Here is an 18,548-nt window from a genome sequence, read left to right on the forward strand (position 1 = left end):
TTCTTGTAGTCGCACAAGGGTTTCGGACGTACCGCTTGTAAATATATAGGGGGGGGGTGTCCAGTTCTTTTTTTTTTTTGAGGGTTCGGCGATTAAAGCTCTCAACGATCCCCTTCCTCCCATTTCGTCATTCGCTTTAATTATTTGGGAGCCGCTGGCTACTCTATAATTCCTGTTCCTGGTTGTTCTACTGTGGTACCATGACACTTCTTGTAGTGTTTACAGATGAGTCTCATCTATACGCGCTGCCGCCATATTTTTCGATCTCTCCCACTTCCCCTATTTTCGCCCACCCTCAAGTCTCTCCTCTCCAAAGACGCATCTATATTTACTCTTCTGTATACGTGTGCACACAATTTTTATACACAACTGAGGTTAAGGTGTTGTTGGATCATTGTGGTGAACAATCCTGACGCGTATCGTTGCGCGACGTGGGAAGAGGTCGTATATATATATATATATATGCGCTGATGAGTAAGCTGCTTATCACGCTACATGGCTGTCATATAATGCATTCCCCGGGTCTCTCGACTGTTTCCCCTCGCGTATTAATAGTGGTGGATGGTGTGTACGAGTTCGTGGCTCACGGGAAAGCTAACACCTTCACATCCTACTTCAACGAGCTTTTCACAGTTGGTTACATTGACCGCTTAACAGTAGTTGAAGTACTTGTATACAATTCGTCAACCACGGGATGTGGAGACTACAACGAACAACAGTTGCTTGGGACATGTCGATTATCCACCGTGTGGTTGTTCCAGGGGAAGACACCTAAGCAGCGACGCCATGTTTTGGCGAATGATGCCGGCATAGCCGGGACAGTTGAGCTCACTTTGATGCTTGACACCTCTAGGGAAGGTAAAGGCAGCTTTGAAGAAGAGACGAACGAGTGGTGTGCCTCGCGTTTGGTTCGTTTTCTGATGCACAATGATAAGGGCCGTTTGAGGGATGTAGACCTTTTGCTTTCCACAATGGAGACTAATGGAGCGCCACTGAGGCCTCTAGCATCACCCAAAAAATGCGCAGCTGCTTCATCTGAGAGTTCGCGAAGCTCTTGCGCGGCTTTTGAAGAATTAATGAGGAACCTGTGCGAGGAGTATCACTGTGAAGAACCTCCGCAGTGTCGGGTCCGGGTTGCTTTGGAAGGTTGTACCTCTCTTGAAGAAAGTGACAAGCACCACTCATCAAATGTAATTGTGGTGTTTCGGAGTACAGCCGAGGAGTTCGTGTCGCCGTCAAAGCCGTACACGTCTAACCCTGTCTGGGGATCAGCGTTGGGTACGGCCACTTTCGACGTCTGTAACCCGGAGGACTTTGTGCTTGATGTTATTGTGTACCGCATCACTTCGTCATCGGGTTATGTTGAAGTTGGCCGGGCGCAAATACGTGTTTACATGCTCACAACGGAATACTCTTCCAAAAGACAATATTTTATTTTCCGCCATGATAGTTACATAACGCCATGTGTTACAGGCGCCGTCCATATCACAATAAAACCGTTGGGGTTCGGACTGTCACCGAAAGATGCGGGTGGAACCGCCGACTTGTTCCATGCTCGGTTGAATCGTTTTTTTTACCGCTACGATCGTCGGCGACTGCAAGAGGTGGATATTATTCTCTACTCTCGCAGGAATAAACTGGATGAATTGATGGACGAATTGGAAGTTTACTACGGTCGTGAACCTGGCACGGCAGTACTGTGTTTGACTGTGGAGGAGGTGCAATCGTTATTGCATGTTGCATCTACGGACCTCGATGGTGAGGATGTAGTAGTTGTGGTCACAATGGGTAGCCAATCGAACCGTACAGACGCTAAGCGAGTGACTGCGAACTCTCGAATAGTTTTTGGCAATGCTTTTCAGATTGACGTTGTTCGAGAAACTGATATGATACGGTTTGAAGTAGTGAAAGCAGGATGTGAGGACGTTGTGTACGGAAGCGTGGATTTTACTTGCCTCAGAATTCAGAAAGGTGTTGAGAATACCCGGACGCTGTATTTGGTAGGAGCTGCGGGCACAGAGAAGGCATTTCTAAGTGGAACAATAACAGTTACTTTTTTCAGTGAAAATTTGGGCCAGTCGTACACTGCTGATACAGAATCAGAGTGCATGTATGCAGGGCGTCTGCGTCGCTATGCGTGTCAGCACGCACCAGAAAAACTGCATCTTGTGGACGTGGCGGTTGCTACTGTTTTCGATACTGAGGGATTCATGAAGGAAATGAGTCGAGATTATGGCGAAGAGAATCCAACTTATGTGCTGTACATGACAGTATTGGGGTGTCGAAAGCTGAGGAAGCGTTTTGGGTTTACAATGAGTGCGTACGTTGTCGCTCGTATGGGCGTGGACCGCTACGAGACACGTGTAGTGAGAAATAGTACGAAGCCGGACTACTTTGAATTCTTTGAGTTTTTTATAGATCAGTTCGCGCACACGGAACTCACCCTGGTAGTTATGGATCAGTACGACATGGGTACCGACAAAGAGGTTGGCCGGACTGTCATTCCCTTGGAAAATGCAATCCCCGAGCATCAGTACAACCTCTGGTTGCCTCTCATGAAGGATGGGTGCTCCAACTGTGGGTTTGTGGGTGTGAAGTTTGTGGTAAAGGATCTTCAACTTCGCGACTCGTTGTGTGACCACGTCAAAGCAGGAACCTTCTCAGAGCGTTGCGGCCCTAGACAAGAGGAGCTTACATCGCCAAATGAGTCACGACGGACAACAGGTGTTACCAATTTTTCCAACGCGTTATACCACTTGTTTGGTGGGTGGGGCAAGAGAATATTCCGTGCGCCTCGGTGGCAGTCGTGGCGGGACGAGTCCAGCAAGGGGTTCTCCAAGCTCAAGGTATCTGAAGGGGTTTCGGGCTGTGAGCATGGATCAGATCACCCAGTGCTTGCGAACATCATTGACGACGGCATCTACTCTGCAAGTGAGTTCTTGCGACCCAGAACAGCGAGAACGGCACCCAAGTTATTATCAAATCTTCTTGTTAAACAGCGTGCTCGTCACACCCTCGTCCCGCAAACACCTAACTCTACCACAGGAAGGCGGTTTTTACATGTACACCTCCACTACTGTGACGACTTGGAAGAGAGGCGTTTAGTTCCTCCAAGCCCGTGTGTGATGCTCGCAACACTCAGGACAACATACATTTCGAGAACAGCGTTCGAAACTTGTTCACCCCGATATGACGATGTCTTTCATTTTCCCATCACTTGCCCAGATGAGGACTTTCTTACCATAACAGTCATGACAGACACGCCGTATGGTAGAAAAACTCTTGGGTTCTGTATGCTCTCCATAAAAAATGTTTGCTATGGCATGCCTCAAACGCGTTACGTAGCGCTGGTGGTCGCCCCTCATGGATCTGTGGCGCAACAACGTGGTGTGGTGTGTCTCTCCCTTCTTAGTGAGAATTTCGGTGTTGCCGTACCGCCACCCCTGGGGAGAGAGTGCAGCTTTCGGCAATGGTTGCAAAGCATCCTCGTGAAGTATGCGCCGACGGAGCTGCATCGGCTCGAATGGTACGTAGGCGAGTATTCTGTCAAAGACAACAGAGAGGTGGAGGGCTTCTTCGTTACGAACACATACAAGAGGAGGGGGAAGGAGGAAGTCAATGTCCATATTTCCGTGGAAACGGTATCAAACTTGCATTGCGATGGTTTGGTCGTTGCCTCTGGTTCGTGTTCGATGACGGCGGAGTTAGGGGGAAGGACGGTCTGCCGTATCCCCGCTGTGGAGGGAAGTAACGGCTTCTTCAACATTTCAGGGGAATTCGATGTTACCATCCCTCAACCACTAACGCAGACACTGCGCCTTCTTGTGAGCGTCAAGGCAGGCTCAAAACGTAGCCACGGAGAATGTGTCATATCATTCGCGGATGTGCACCGCAAGGCAGCTCGTGGGCAAGCTCACTACATTGTGGAAGGCCCAGGACTCCCGTCGGCCTCCCCCATTGGCTACGTAACCGTCTCAATGTCCTGTGACCGTTGCGGCAGAGTGGGGACGCCATCAGATTATGCAGATAGGAGTCTATATACGCGGATGCGTGATTACTATTACTATTACATTCGTGAACGACTTCACGTGGTGAACGTCACTTACAGCAAGAAAGTGGATGTGGACAACCATCTGAGAAAGCTGGTGGAGGTGTATGGCCCAGAACCCAGCACCCGTCAACTCCATCTAGAAATTGTGCAGTGTAATTTTCCAGGCATTGCCGACGGTACTCCCTATTTTGCTCTCGAAGTCGGACTCCTGCAGTATAGGACAGTACCTGTTGCCGACAACCCTGACTCCCATTTCAAAGGGTCATTTGACATTCATCTTGGATTACCTGAAAAGGATGAACTAAACCTGATAGTGTTTATGAGTCGTGCGTGTGAGTTGCTTGATGTGGAGGTTGGACGAACCTTGATACCCCTCAGGAACGTCGTGTGCGGGAAGAAAATGCTTTTCCGTCTCCCACTCGTGCGACAGGCTCAGACAAAATATGCTAAAATCCATGGCTCCGTTGAAGTTTTGCTTTACACCAATGATTTTGGTCTCCCGTCCGAGCAGCAGAGGCACGCTCTGCATCACAGCCTTTGCGATCGAGTACAGTGGGAGGTTTCTCACTCCAACCCAAAGGACATTCATCGGATCCCCAATTTTCTCGCGGGAATACAGGTGCAAAGCGGGTGGGTTAGCGGTCAAATGGAATGTAGATCGTTACCTCGGCCTGGCTCAGCGTCAGATAACGCAATCCGTGTTCTCTTTCTTGGGTTTCAATGCCTTCCCGAAAAAGGTGTCTACATAAAAGTGAAGTTGGATGGCTGTAAGAAGCTTCTACGCACAGGCGACCTGTCGGGGAAGCGGCTTGCTTGCGTCAATGAAGAATTCACCATTGAAGGTTCTGCTGTACTGAAAAACACAGTTTTTACGTTGAAGTTAGCAGAAAGTAAGACAAATGAATCGCGCGTGTTATGTTACTGCGACTTCACTCTAGCAGATTGTCCCCCTGGATGTGTGTCTAGAAAGTGGCTGCGTCTCTTCGACGACAGGGGCAGGTCTATGGGCCAACTAGGCATTCAGGTGGACGTACCAGCTTCCTCAAGCTCATTTTTCTCTCGCAGCAGCAGCAACCGGTCCCATCACGACGTGGAGCGAGTCACGGATGATGTCGTGTCACTTCTACAAAAGTACTTGCCGCAAGGGCTGCGGCGACTCGACCTGATAATTAACCATTCCGATAATGTGAGTGCCGTTCATCGTGTGCTTCGCAAGGAACTGGCACCCAAAGTGCAAGCGACAATATACTGCCAGGTTCAGCAAATCAGATTGCGAACTCCAGCAAGGATCTACCCCCGAGTCGAGTTTTCTTCAGCTGACGAGGTTCAATACGTAACGGAGCGCACATACGGGGAGTGTATGGTGGACTCAAATACGCCATCCCGAAAGAGAGGGGCCGTTTACCTCCACTTTTCTTCAGTCCGTTTGGATGTGAACGGGGCAGATGCGCTGCGGATTTCTGTTCATGATGGTGAGGCGAGAGAGGGGTGTGAGAAGTTAGGGAGTGTGGTGCTTTCGCTGCGAGCACTTCTAACTCCGAAACTGTACGGCACAAATGAGATATTGAGGGTGCCGCTTGTCAAACTGTGGCGTACCGGGATTAAAACACGGGCAGTCGTGGCTGGAACCATAACCTTCCACCTTAGTATCCCTATTTTTGAGCGGTACCCAGCGGCGCTATGCCTCTCCGAGATCTTTCCGTGCGCTGTGGACCGAGATGTGATACGGTGTTATTTCAACAAAATATCTTCAGTGCTGCGGTGCCACGATACGGGTTCACTCGTGGACATCCACCGCAAGGTGTTTGAGGAGCTTGTCGTGAAACCAAATGGGTCGGTTGAGCTGCGCAACTTCCTCCACCAATTAGCGGAACGGTGGGGCGTGGACGTGAGTTCTCTTGACGCCACTTCCCCCGACTGGTCGTTTTGTTGATGGCGCCGCGCTTTACTGTGAAAGACTGTTAAGTACATATGTATGTTTATATTGTTTGCAGGGCTCGTGAAACGGTTCGGATGTAAGTGTTTGTGATGTGGTAGTCGTTCGTTTCTGTCACGATGTTTAGTAGCGTAAAATAAAGTATTTGTTTATTTATTTGTTGTCCCTTTTTTTTTTTAAATTGTGTAATACCCCTTCTCGCAAAAGTAACGGAAGAACGGGGCGGCTCTTCCTGAAAGACTGTTAAAATAAAAACAGTACGATACACCGCTGGTGTACAGGGGGAAAGGGGGAAAAAAGGAAAGTCAAGTATGGTATAGTATTTATTTGTTTGTAGTCTGCTGGCCCCGTGTATTATATGGCAAAACTGAATATAGTGGAACCGTACGTACGGGACTTCGTTCGGTGCCTTTTTTTTTTTTGCGCTATTTCGTTTATTTGATGCCCTTCATGACTTCTCTTTCCCCCCACTGAATCTTACGGTTTTGGCATTACTTACTCGATGGTGGTAACGGGTTCCGTCATCTTGTCTTTTTATATTTTAAACCTCTTGTTAGCCCGGTTTTCGTTTTTTTCTTTTCTTATGAAAAAAAAAATAATCTAACTCCTGTTTGTGTTTTTGGGAACAGATCGACGCATGTGGTTGAGGTGTAGAGAGGACAACAAGCACAACAACTTGTGCGATATTACGTGTCGCATGTTAGTTTCCTACCCTTTTTGTTGCTGTTGTTGTCTTTCACTTCTGTCAGCGGCTTACTTGTTCGTAAAAGTGTCATGGGAGAGGAGAGAGTTCGATTGGAACACTTCTTGATGTGGAAAACGATTAAGTCTTTTTTCCCCCTTCTGTTCGCTGTGGCTTATTGGTAGACCCCTCATGTGAGCACTTTTATTCTGCTCCCCCTTTGTACTGTTTTCCGTCTGTGCGAAAACCACTCGTGTCTCTTCTTGTATACTTCGTCATGATACCTTCTTTCTATTTTCTCCTTCTCATTCTTATCATCAATTTACCGTTTCCTTTCCCTCCTTTTTTTTCGCACTGCCCCCAAAGTGTTCATTTAAACCCCCACTATCACAGTGGTTGTGAACTGAGTGTGTAGAGTGCAGGAGGCGGATAACAACAAAAGGGCTCCATCACTGACACTACGCTACCCGCCACCCGTGTTTTGAAGGGTACGCACACACATAAGCACACAAGCAGAAAAAGAAAACGAAAAAAGGAAGGGAGACATTAGGGGTTTCAAAAGGGAGAGTAATTCGAAGAGCAGAGAAGGAAGGGGAACATCACGGCACATATTCCTAGAAGGGCGATTGTTAATAATTTGCTCGGACGAGGGAGGGCTACGAAAGGAAGTGAGTGAGACGAACAGAAGTCACATTCTCACTGATAGTGTTGTGCGAGGGTTTTTGTGTTTCAAGACAACGAGAATATTGTCCATTTAAGCAGGGTAACACTTCGTCACCCTCGTAGAAATATTTGCAAGTAACCATGAAGGACAGTTATCGCGATCCCAACAGGGCAAAGAGCTACGCGTCGTCCGCCGATGCCTTTTCTTCTAGTGCGCAACGTTCATGTGCTGTCGGTAGTGCCACCTGGAACGGCTCGCCCTGCGATAATTCGCCCAGTAGCACATTTATAAGTAGCACCGGAAGAAACACTGGGAAGTTGCATAAGGTGGGGTTTCGGAAAAGAGAAACGACTGCCCCACGTGGTGAAACGCATCCGCCGAGGGTCCCAAGAAAGCAGACGCCACCGACTGCGAGGAGCAGGCCGGTGCCCCCTTTGGCGTTGACGCAAACAGGTGCAAGAACAGAACGCGGTCACAGAATGGATTTGAGGGTACGTGTCGAGGGCGTCAAAAAATTGCTTCCCCCTAATAGCGCATCGAAAGCCCTACCCTCAACCTTCATTATGGTTCAAACAGCAACAGGGCGTGGCAAAACGCCGGTAATTTTCAACAACGCTAATCCTCCTTTTAACGACGAGTTCGTGTTTACCGTTAGAGATCCCAAATTAGATGAAATTACGGTTGTATTAGTCTCGCACACACCATCTGGAAACAAAAAATTGGGACAGTGCGTTCTTTCTCCTGGAAATCTTGTGTGTGGCGAAGAGAAGAGGCGATGGGTTTCTATTGTCCGCCATCCTGGAACAGATCAAGCTCGCGACTACGCTCCCATGCTACTTAGTATGTATACTGAAGACTTCGGCCTTCGGTGTGGGCCATCAGAAGCGAAAGAAAGTGAATTCCGCGAAAAGCTTCGTGCGCTTCTTAAAAACAACGCACCACGGGAGCTCCACCGTCTCGAGTGGTATGTGGGAAGTTGCGTAGGTGACTATGATGGTGCTTTTTCTCAGCTGTGCTCAAAGTATCGCAAGTCAAAGGGCACACCTGCGACGTTTCAGCTTGTCATTAACGCAGTCTCTGACTTGACCGATGGTAATGGATCACCAAGCGCTTGTGAGACGTGCTGCGTGAAAATTTACGCGGGTCGGGTGAAACGGGTCACCCCAATGGCCTTGTATCGATCCTCGGCAGTATTTAACGAAGTCTTCAACCTGTCATTAGATGACCCCTTGTCGTCTGGAATAACTCTCTGCGTCTGTTCGCCACGCGGTAAGATTGGTGAATGCGTTGTCTCTCTGAGAGGGATCCAGAAGGGCGTCGCGAAGGAGCGCACAAATTCTCTTGTTTATGCTGCTGGGACCGGGGATGCAAGTCTCTGTGGAACCATTTCCTTTACCCTTTACTCACAGACGTTCGGAGTGGAAAATCCCATTGAAGAGGCAGAAGAGAACGCCAGGCGTACTCGGCTGCAGAACTATCTGTGGAATTATCTCCGAGATGACCTACATCGTCTAGACCCCATTCTATACTCCATCACTGACGTGGATTCCTTCATGAGTGTGTGGACGCGCACGTACGGTCCGGAGCCCCGACAACACCTTCTACGGCTCCGAATTAAAAATTTGAGACTCCTGACCAAACTGAAGAGTCCCGAAGAGTTTACGGTCGTATTACGTACAGGACCAAATGCATATCGAACTTCCTGTGTTCGCTACTCACAAGACTTCAGATTCTGTGATGAATTGGTGGTCAGTGTGTGCACTCCATCCGCCGCCGAGTTCACTTTTATTGTGGTGAAAACATCGGACGTACACGAGGTAGAGATGGGTCGGGCCACCGTGTCCTTTGCAGATATTCCGCAGAGCTCTGTATTCAAACGTGATATAATCATCTATGAGGACGCCTTACAGGTCGGCTCCAAAGACTTTGGTACGCTTTTTATTGAGGGGATTACGAACGACTTTGGTCTGCCGTCGGAAACCTTAACTCCTGAAAGGAGAGAATACTACAGACGACGTGTCGCATCGATTTTGTCCCGCTACAAACCGACTGAGGTATACCGTTGTGACTACCTTCTTGGCACCCACTCGGGAATGGAGGAGCAGCTTGTGAGGCGTTTATCAGAGGAGTACGGCCCCGAAACCGGTAACGCGCACGTCAATATCCAAATTTTGGCAATTAATGACTTCATGCTCTCCTCTCCCTGCTACGTTAAGGTATACGTGGATGACGTTCAGGTACTTAGAACAAAGAGCCACCGCACAGCCCTGAATATGCAGTTTGATATATCCCTGAACAACTCCGCAACGCTGCAGATAGAGAATCCCCTCCGCTCGCTACTGAGGTTTGAGTTGATGGAGCCTCGGAGGTTTCTGCGATCCCGAGTTGTGGGCGTGGCAGAGTTAAGCCTGGTCAAGATGGTACCGAATGAGAAAAATGTGTACCGGCTTCCAGTGTTTAACGCTGAGCGAAACGGAGAGGTTGGAACTCTGAGTGTGGAAATAGAATCACCAAGTCTGAGGCACGACGTGTCAGCCATTTTCGACACTCCCCGCGAAGAAGATGACGCCGAGCTATTCGAAAATGTAATGAAAGATGTAACAACTCTGGTAAGCAAGTACTGCCCTCAGAACTTGCCCCATGTCCAGCCGATGGTGGCCAAGGCAGCGTCATTGAGGGATGTCCACCGCGAGCTTAGGGACAAGTTCACACCAAAGCGGGTTGCTTTCACTTTTTACGTACATATTGACAAGCTGGACCTATCGAACCGCGAGGACATTGAGGCGTATGACGAGGGTCTTATTTCTGTCGAGGCTTACTTCATGAACGAGCGTGTTGTGCAGCCAATGAAGGTAAGTGATGTAAGCAAAGCAAGGGCGAGTAAGTTGTTTCCCGAAATTCGTTTCGATATCGTTCACCCACACTCATCAGAGCCTGATTGTAGCTTGCCCATACTTGAGATCGTGATGCACAAAAAGAACTATAGTACCTTCAAACCCCTTCTAGCTGTTACGAGGCATGGCACTGCTGCTGCAGCGAAACCTCTGAACGTACAAACAACAGAAATGGGCCGTGTGGTTCTCTCGGCGCGGGCCCTTCTAACAGAGTGCATGTACTCCCTTGGAGAACCGGTTACTGTAGGTCTTGTCTCTTCAGGGGAACGCGCTCCACAGGGAGGTACCGTGTTTGGGGACATCGAAAGCTGTCAACGTGCCTACATTGGCGACCTAACGTTGCGCGTGACTGTTCCTTCATTTGAAACTATACCGCGATGCTTACAGTTTAGCTCTCACGTCACACGAGATTTTCAACAGGATTACGTCCGTTATCACGCTGACCGAATCTTCAGTCTGTACCGAGCTCACGATCCATGGAAGCTGCGTGAATTTTACTACTTGCTCTTCGAGAGGGATGTGGCTTTGGGCAAGTGGCCTCGATCACTACATAATTGGTTGGTAAATTGTATCAAACTGTATGGACCAGAGGCCCCTGGTACCTATGGACCGCCTCCCAAGCTTCGTTTGGGTTTGAAGGAGTGGGATCAGCAACGAGTCAATAGAACGACGGCGAGTACTGCGTGCACATCAAGCGGGTATAACACAGCTCGAGGAAGCAGCTCCGCATTTCCTTCAAACGCATTCAGCGGCAGCGCCAGGCGTTCCCGGAACGGCGATCATGGACAGTAGTTTGCCGGTTGGTTCCCACAGGAAATGGGCAGTTTTGGGGGGGGGAGATTGTGGCTTATGAGTATGCCAGAACGGGTGCGCCACGGTGGAGAAATAACATTAGAAAATCCTACGCCGTCATCCATATATGCGTATGAATGTATATATGTCTGTATAAAAAAAAAAATGGGGTGGATGATGCTAGAAGATTGAATGAGAGATGTAAGACAGGCAATATAGGCGAAGCGAGGAGGGCAGGCGAGAGGGTGTGCTCGCACTGCACCCCTGTTTGTGTTCACACTTGTAGTGTATGTATCTATATCTGCGACAAATGTACGAATTTTAAATTTCTGACTTTACAGTAGCGCCTTGATGCCTTTTTGGAGTGGAGTGCGCAGGTGAAAAAGAATGGGGAAGTTGAATGCGGTGGAAGTGCGCTTGACGTGTGTGCCTGCACATACATGTGCGGATGTGGATGTGCATGTGAGAGGTGGTGCGTGGCCGCAATCAGGATGCTGGAGCGTTTCCCGTTATTTTATCATCCTCTAGGGGAACTCTTTTTTTTTTTTTGCCATGCTTCGCATTCGCTATGTGGAATAAGACCGCCAGTTTACCTTCTCGGTATACTTCACTACCCTTTAGAGCATATGGGTAACCAGCTGAGGATGCACGGGCGAGCTCATGGTTTTGTCCATTTCCCTAAATTGAGGGTGGATGGGAAAACCAGTTGTCGAATTCAATCTCTCTTCTCCCCTCCCCCCCCCCAAGTCAGTCCGCTGCGGCGGCACTCAAAATGCAAGTAGCATCACGTATGACCTTCTGTTTTCTTCCTTTTTTTTTCCTTCAGTTTTTTTTTCCTCCGCTATATGTTCACTTTTTTTTTTGTGTGTGTGTGTGTGCACTGATTGACTCCGGTAGTGGTGGTTTCATTGAAGCATTTATTCCGTATTTCCTCCTCCTTTCGCTTTGTCAGATCCCTGGTCCTTCAGCGCAAGAACTAAACCGCACCATGTTTCCCGTTGCGCATTGTTTTTATTGTTTTGTCGCTTGCACTCTCCCTTGTATAGTTTTGTTTCTTTTTTTTTTTGTTTTGTCTCCTTCGCCGCTCCATGACCCTTTTCCCCCTTTCTGAATGTGCTTTGCGACTATGGGAAACGAAAGTGTGGGCAATGTACAGCAAAATACGACAGAGTGGTACGTTTAGAAGGAAGGAAATGGAAAATGCAACCTGTGAGAAAAAGGGGGAAATGTGCATGACAAGGAAGGAAGAAACCAAGAAGAAGTTGCCTTCATGATAGAAAACTGCTTGCTACACGTTACGGATATCTTTTTTAATACTACAATGAGCTACCGAACATGTGTATAAGAGCATCATTTTTCTTCCTGTATTATCAGCTGTTGCGCATCTGATGTGATTCTACCCTAACTTCCTTCATTATTTTCCTTTCTTTAGTCGCTGATCCTACTTCCTCTGCATCGAGGTTGTTATTTCTGTCTTAACTAATTATCTGCTCGGGTACTGCGGCCACTCGGGCAGTGCAACACGTGTAAACGTACATAAGCAAATACATTCTTTCGTATATATATATATATATATATATTCGTATAGTTGTTGAAGCGGACCTCTTCCTATAGCTTTGTAGGCCAAGAAGGTAGTAAAAATGTATCACTACGAGTACGATGACGACCACTCAACCAACCTCTCGCAAGCAATTAACGCCAAGTTGATTACGCGTAGGGGTATAACAACAGACAGCCCAGATCCCATTACTCCGGTTTTTTCGTCGACCGCGCCAACTCGCTCATCAACTGGACTAACGACTGAATGGATACGACATCAAAAGCCTAGCGGAAGGGCTGTACCCCCGACCCTTGATACTCTAAAGGGGACAGGTAGTGGAAGGAAATACAAGAGTGTCACAAATTCCCAAGAAAACAATGTGGACCCAAACAGCATTAACCGCGGCACTTTGCTAGTTAACTCATCCTACTCGGCACCTTCACCAAGATATAACCACGTCTCTTCAGTGGTAAAAAAGCTGATAGAGGGGAGAATAACGCCCCAAGAGGCGCGTCGTGCAAGTTCCTCTCGTCGTGGCAGCTCACGAACCACCCGACTGGTTGCCAGTAGCCGATTCGCTCCTGCCGATAGGCCATCAAGCGCCCCGAAACGTCTTCCGATGGGCAGCGGTAGGACTGGTGGGCTGCTGCCACGTCTAAGAATATCGTCAACACCACACATACCCGTCCGCACGCAGCAATGGATCCCTTCAAACTCAGCAAAACCAGCGACGGCGGAATGCCAAAAAAACATATCGCCACGAGGTCCGGCAACCACGCAGTCATCGGGCAGCTCACGAAGCTTAAACATGTATCAAAGGGTGCCACTATCACGACAATGCGACTCTTTTCCGAGGAAACCAACAACTGTGGAGGAAAAACCGAAGCCCCCTCAGCCATTGTTCAGTCGGGTTCCGAGATGTGCGGCGGATATTCCAGATCATCGGAAGCCCTCTCCACGACACGATGTACAGTCAAGAAGGCCGTACGTGCCGCAGTCAGGACGTGAGGTACCGAAAGCGCATAAGACACCACTCTCCAGGGCATCCAGTTCGCCGAAATACAACAGTGCCCGGAGGAGGTACGTGCAGGACAAACAAGCCAACGAAACATCTACTATCAGCGGAAGGCAACGAGTTCCTGTAAGTGCAGTAGGTGTAGGAAGCAGGGAGAAGGCTAACGTCAGCGAAAGGCAACGAGTTCCTGTAAGTGCAGTAGATGTAGGAAGCAGGGAGAAGGCTAACGTCAGCGGAAGGCAACGAGTTCCTGTAAGTGCAGTAGATGTAGGAAGCAGGGAGAAGGCTAACGTCAGCGGAAGGCAACGAGTTCCTGTAAGTGCAGTAGATGTAGGAAATAAGGAGCAAGAAGACGGGCGAGTCACCGCAATTTCTTCGGACTCGAGAGGCGCATTAAGTCAGACAAAGGCGATGGAGACACAAAAAGTCGTCGATCCGTTGTTAACAAAAGATATAATTTCCCACGACGCGGCTGGTCGTCCCAAACATAAATCTCTTAATGGTGGTTTAGTGATACCACAGGTGGAGGGGATTAAGTCATTACTGCTTTTTGATATCAAACCACCGAAACTGAGCGAGACTGGCGCTGTTGCCGCCACTGTCGGTTGAGAGCGTATGTGTTCCATTACATCTTGGTACGTGTCTTCCAAGTGTAGCGTTTGTGTGTAACCTTTGCATTCAGTTTGGCGCAGAGCAGTTCAGTTCTTCCTCACCAAGGCAATTAATTTTGGTGACAGTTGGCAGTGAGTCTGGAAAGGGGGGAGGAGTGATGGAAAATCTCATGGAACCTCCCACGATAGTACCAAATGAGAAGTTGAAATTTATTTTTTGGATACGGTGGGCAGTCCTTCCGCCGCTTCAACGCATGTGTGCGTCATCATGTATATGTGTATATATGTATTTTATTCGTACGGCTCTCCTTACTCACCTACACGTTTTTTTTTCCCTTACCGCCATATTTTGTTTCACTGGCACTTAGGGATTTCGTTTCCCCCCTCAACTCGAGTGCAGGGGGCTGTTGTTATTTTTTCCGGTGTTGTCTATCTTTAATTTTTCTATATTTATTCTTTTTACACCCTTTTGTTTCCCTTCACTTTCCCTTTGAAGTATGGTTTCTTTGAGTTTGTTTAAACTGCTAAAGTTGAGGAACCAGTGCCCACTCTACCAAAGTGAATGTGGCGTCCAGCTGAAGTGAACGCTAATATCGGCACCCCACCGCATAAAGTATCTTCAATACCCGGTTTGGACGCGGGATTGGCTCCACTATGTGCAACAATGTGGGCCGGTGGTTTGTGTCCAACAAGGGACGTGACATTGTGGGGATTCGGTGATGGTGATGGTGTGGGCGGGGAACAGCAGTTGCGTAACGTACAGCAGCACAGCGGTCCTTCTCCCTGTGCTGTAAAGGAAGGAGACGAAGTGTTGATGTATGCTCGTCCGCTTCCTTCAACTGCGAATGAAGAAGAGGATGAAGATGGTGCCGTAAGATTCGCTCAGTGGTGCACTCCCATAGAGCGGAAACACGCCTCTGATGCCGGAGACTCCAGTCAGTGTAGCATGACCGGTCATAAGGCACGTGCAGCGCTGGCGATGAAACGACACCACGGCGACCCCGGTGCTCCGACAAAATTACCCGAAAGTAGGACATGTATTTTTAGTGATGCTGATGAACTTACTGTTCCGTTTGCTAAGCGGTATCGGTCTTTTCAGTTGCAGGGTGTGGATGATGGTGACTCTAACAAGGTGAACGGCAGTAGCGTGCTAACTCCCTGTGATTCGTCTAATCTATCCCACATTACGCCACTGGATGAGGTTGGAGAGTCGATTGACCTTGCGAACCACATGTCGGGTCTCATATTAGCGGCATCCCCAACCCCAAAGAAACTGGATTTTGTCACTCCTCTTGAAGATGGTGAAGTGCACACGGGGGACAATGGCACATTTAATACCCAGGATGGGGAAAATAGGCCACTCAGCGCATGTAGCAGCACCCATCGCCCCCTTCGGGGGAAGAGATTTCTTGACGATTTGGACCCGAACGTGGGAGTTGCAACATCCCACTTATCAACCTGTAAGTCAATCAGAGAAGGCTGCCGAAAGTGCCGGCGGGTGGATGCACCGGAGGGTTGTGGGGAGGAAAAACGGCAGCGCATAACCGATTCAGTGCGAATGTAGGGAGGCCAAATCTCTTTTTTTTTTTGTTAGGATTATGGGCGCTGTACTGTTAGTATAAGAAACAGGGAAGAGAAAGGAAGAACACTATAAAGGGTGCTGTTGAGAAAATATCAGTTTAAATTCAGTTTTCAGTGTATATGCGCGGTTTATCCGCGGGTGATCTTTCTTACTGAAGGCTCTCACTGCTTTTCCAATCTAGCTATTATTGCGCGTTCTTTTGTTTAGTTTTGCTAATGGATGTGTCCCTGGGGTTATCTGTACTAGTGAAGTTATTCCACTTCGGGAGGCATAGCAGGTGGCGCTGCTTTTCCCCATCTTTTTTTTTGTACCGTTCCCTCCCCATGTGTTGGCGGCGAATGTGATGGTGTGTCAATTGTGCGCGGCTCACTTCTCCGCATCCCGCTTTCTTCACACGCATTCCATGTCACTGTACTTGTATTTACCTCTCGTTGTACTTCACTCTTTCTCAGTTTCGGACGGCAGTGTTGTGCAGTGCTCCCTCCTTGGTGAACCACTGGCTTTGCGCACGTCGAGGCCACGACCGTGTTAATTCTAGTGTCTCTTATCTTCTTTCGGTCCATTTCCGTCTATTCACTTTTTATTTCCGCATGACTAAAGAAGAAAACTTAGCCGATAATCAAGGGAGAGCCAACCGCAAAAAGGCAAGCAGGCATACAACCGTTGTATTTTGTACCGGTAAATAACGGAGGGAAAAAGAAAGGAAATATAGGGAGGTTCAACCGAGAGAAACGAAGGAGAGAAAGAGGGGAAGTGAAGGAACAGTCTCGTGAATAAACAACATGGCAACCAAGATGGTGACACCTACGGCAACGGCTAGCGACACAGATAATCCTGTGAGCACATACTTTCTGCAAAAGATTCAGGAGCTACGGGCTCAGGAAAAACGATTGCAGGATAATTATATGCGGCTGGAGGCTCAACGAAATGAACTTAACAGGCGTGTACGACATCTGAAGGAAGAAGTGCAACTTCTGCAGGAAAGTGGATCTATAGTTGCCGATGTCGTGCGAGTGATGAGCAAAGGCAAAGTGTTGGTGAACGTCAGCTCCAGTCAAGGGAAGCTAGTCGTTGATGTGGAGAAAACCGTTAATATCGATGACCTCTCGCGCAATGTTCGCGTGGCGCTTCGAAGTGGCACGTTTGCAATTCACTACATTCTTCCCACCAAGGTGGATCCACTTGTTTCCCTTATGAAGGTTGAAAACGCTGGTAGCGAGTCAACTTACGATGAGATTGGCGGCCTCTCTCGCCAGGTGAAGGAGATCAAAGAAGTGATTGAGTTGTCCGTTAAGCATCCTGAGCTTTTTGAAGCGTTAGGTATTGCCCAACCAAAGGGTGTGCTATTGTATGGGCCTCCAGGCACTGGAAAAACATTATTGGCTCGAGCAGTGGCACACCACACCGACTGCACCTTCATTCGTGTGAGTGGCGCTGAGTTGGTGCAAAAGTACATTGGGGAAGGTGCTAGGCTCGTTCGTGAATTGTTCGTTATGGCCCGCGAGCACAGCCCATCTATAATCTTTATGGATGAAATTGATTCTATCGGTTCAACCCGTTTGGAAAATACGGGTCGTGGAGGTGACAGCGAGGTGCAGCGCACCATGTTAGAGTTACTCAATCAGCTCGATGGATTTGAGTCTACCCAGTCTATCAAGGTGATTATGGCCACGAACCGTGTGGATATACTAGACGAGGCGCTGCTTCGCCCGGGTCGAATTGACCGAAAGATTGAGTTTCCTGCACCCGACGAGCCGGCAAGGTTTGAGATTTTAAAGATTCATTCGAGGAAAATGAACCTGACACGTGGGATCAATCTCAGGACCGTAGCCGAGAAAACAAACCAATGTTCTGGTGCGGAGCTAAAGGCAGTGTGTACAGAGGCAGGAATGTTTGCTCTCCGCGAGCGCCGTGTGCACATTACTCAAGAAGACTTTGAACTTGCAGTCGCCAAAATCATGCATAAGGACCAAGACAAGAGCGTCTCACTCAAGAAGATGTGGAAATAGCATTGTTTGCGTAAGGAAAGGAATATTTTTTCAAAGAGTAAAAACAAATGCAACAGAAAAGGAACTTGTCGAGGAGGAGATGGGCCCCGAGCAGAACACCTTTTTTCTCCATTTTTTTTTTCCTTCTATGGGGGTGGAGTTCGTTAGTTTGCCACCTTCAACATTCTTTTTGCTGTTTTCCTTCACTCTGTATCCCCTCACGTCTCAGTTTTTGCGGAGGATCACTACTGCCTGTCTACCCAGAAGGAGGGGCACCAGTATGTTGGTATATGTGCAGTTGCATGGAGGGGAGGAAGTTAATGGTGGGCACTACAAGGGTGAGAGGGTAAATTCTTTTTGCACTGCAGCGTCGGAGCGCCAAATTTCGGTACCGAGTAGAGAGGACAGCGAAATGCAACCGGAGTCGAGTCGCATCAATGTGCATCCACTCTTTATGCTTTTTCGATAGCCTGCGGGTTCATATGTCTCACAGCTTTTTGTTTCGTGAATTTTCGAGGATTGGTTTGCCACTTCTATGCCATTTTTTTTTTTCCTTTAGCCTACTTCGCATATAAGTGTGCATACGGAATGAGGTAATCATTCCTCTGTGTCGATGACAGACAACGCGGTCAGTGGTGTTGATATCTGTACAGGAACTGATGTTAGTGGTTTATCACACATGGGGTGACATACCTGTGATGTGCTCACTTAAGTATGTGCGTTTTCTTTTTCTCTTTTCCCTTTCATATTTGCACTTTCTTTTTATGTATATTGACGGCTGTGACGACACTCA

The 18,548-nt window shown here is 48.3% G+C and overlaps 7 protein-coding genes across 7 annotated transcripts; 6 read left to right on the top strand and 1 right to left on the bottom strand.

The window, feature by feature from the left end:
* Window positions 1-470: 470 nt before the first annotated feature.
* On the top strand, window positions 471-5,984 carry TbgDal_X11850 (hypothetical protein, conserved; the record flags this gene model as incomplete). Its single annotated transcript, XM_011780052.1, has 1 exon — window positions 471-5,984. The coding sequence occupies one exon, from the start codon at window positions 471-473 to the stop codon at window positions 5,982-5,984; it is 5,514 nt and encodes a 1,837-aa protein (XP_011778354.1).
* Window positions 5,985-7,473: 1,489 nt separating this feature from the next.
* Window positions 7,474-11,019, top strand: TbgDal_X11860 (hypothetical protein, conserved; the record flags this gene model as incomplete). Its single annotated transcript, XM_011780053.1, has 1 exon — window positions 7,474-11,019. One exon carries the CDS (start codon window positions 7,474-7,476, stop codon window positions 11,017-11,019), a length of 3,546 nt encoding a protein of 1,181 aa, XP_011778355.1.
* A 440-nt stretch (window positions 11,020-11,459) lies between these two features.
* On the top strand, window positions 11,460-11,801 carry TbgDal_X11870 (T. brucei spp.-specific protein; the record flags this gene model as incomplete). The annotated part of the gene is made up of 1 exon (XM_011780054.1): window positions 11,460-11,801. The coding sequence occupies one exon, from the start codon at window positions 11,460-11,462 to the stop codon at window positions 11,799-11,801; it is 342 nt and encodes a 113-aa protein (XP_011778356.1).
* Window positions 11,802-12,659: 858 nt separating this feature from the next.
* TbgDal_X11880 (RNA editing complex protein, putative) lies at window positions 12,660-14,183 on the top strand (the record flags this gene model as incomplete). Its single annotated transcript, XM_011780055.1, has 1 exon — window positions 12,660-14,183. The coding sequence occupies one exon, from the start codon at window positions 12,660-12,662 to the stop codon at window positions 14,181-14,183; it is 1,524 nt and encodes a 507-aa protein (XP_011778357.1).
* A 564-nt stretch (window positions 14,184-14,747) lies between these two features.
* TbgDal_X11890 (hypothetical protein, conserved) lies at window positions 14,748-15,749 on the top strand (the record flags this gene model as incomplete). The annotated part of the gene is made up of 1 exon (XM_011780056.1): window positions 14,748-15,749. The coding sequence occupies one exon, from the start codon at window positions 14,748-14,750 to the stop codon at window positions 15,747-15,749; it is 1,002 nt and encodes a 333-aa protein (XP_011778358.1).
* Window positions 15,750-16,018: 269 nt separating this feature from the next.
* TbgDal_X11900 (hypothetical protein, unlikely) lies at window positions 16,019-16,330 on the bottom strand (the record flags this gene model as incomplete). Its single annotated transcript, XM_011780057.1, has 1 exon — window positions 16,019-16,330. One exon carries the CDS (start codon window positions 16,328-16,330, stop codon window positions 16,019-16,021), a length of 312 nt encoding a protein of 103 aa, XP_011778359.1.
* Window positions 16,331-16,549: 219 nt separating this feature from the next.
* On the top strand, window positions 16,550-17,776 carry TbgDal_X11910 (19S proteasome regulatory subunit; the record flags this gene model as incomplete). Its single annotated transcript, XM_011780058.1, has 1 exon — window positions 16,550-17,776. The coding sequence occupies one exon, from the start codon at window positions 16,550-16,552 to the stop codon at window positions 17,774-17,776; it is 1,227 nt and encodes a 408-aa protein (XP_011778360.1).
* Between the last annotated feature and the right edge of the window lie 772 nt (window positions 17,777-18,548).

The sequence above is a fragment of the Trypanosoma brucei genome, chromosome 10, assembly GCF_000210295.1.
Source record: "Trypanosoma brucei gambiense DAL972 chromosome 10, complete sequence".
NCBI lineage: Eukaryota > Euglenozoa > Kinetoplastea > Trypanosomatida > Trypanosomatidae > Trypanosoma > Trypanosoma brucei.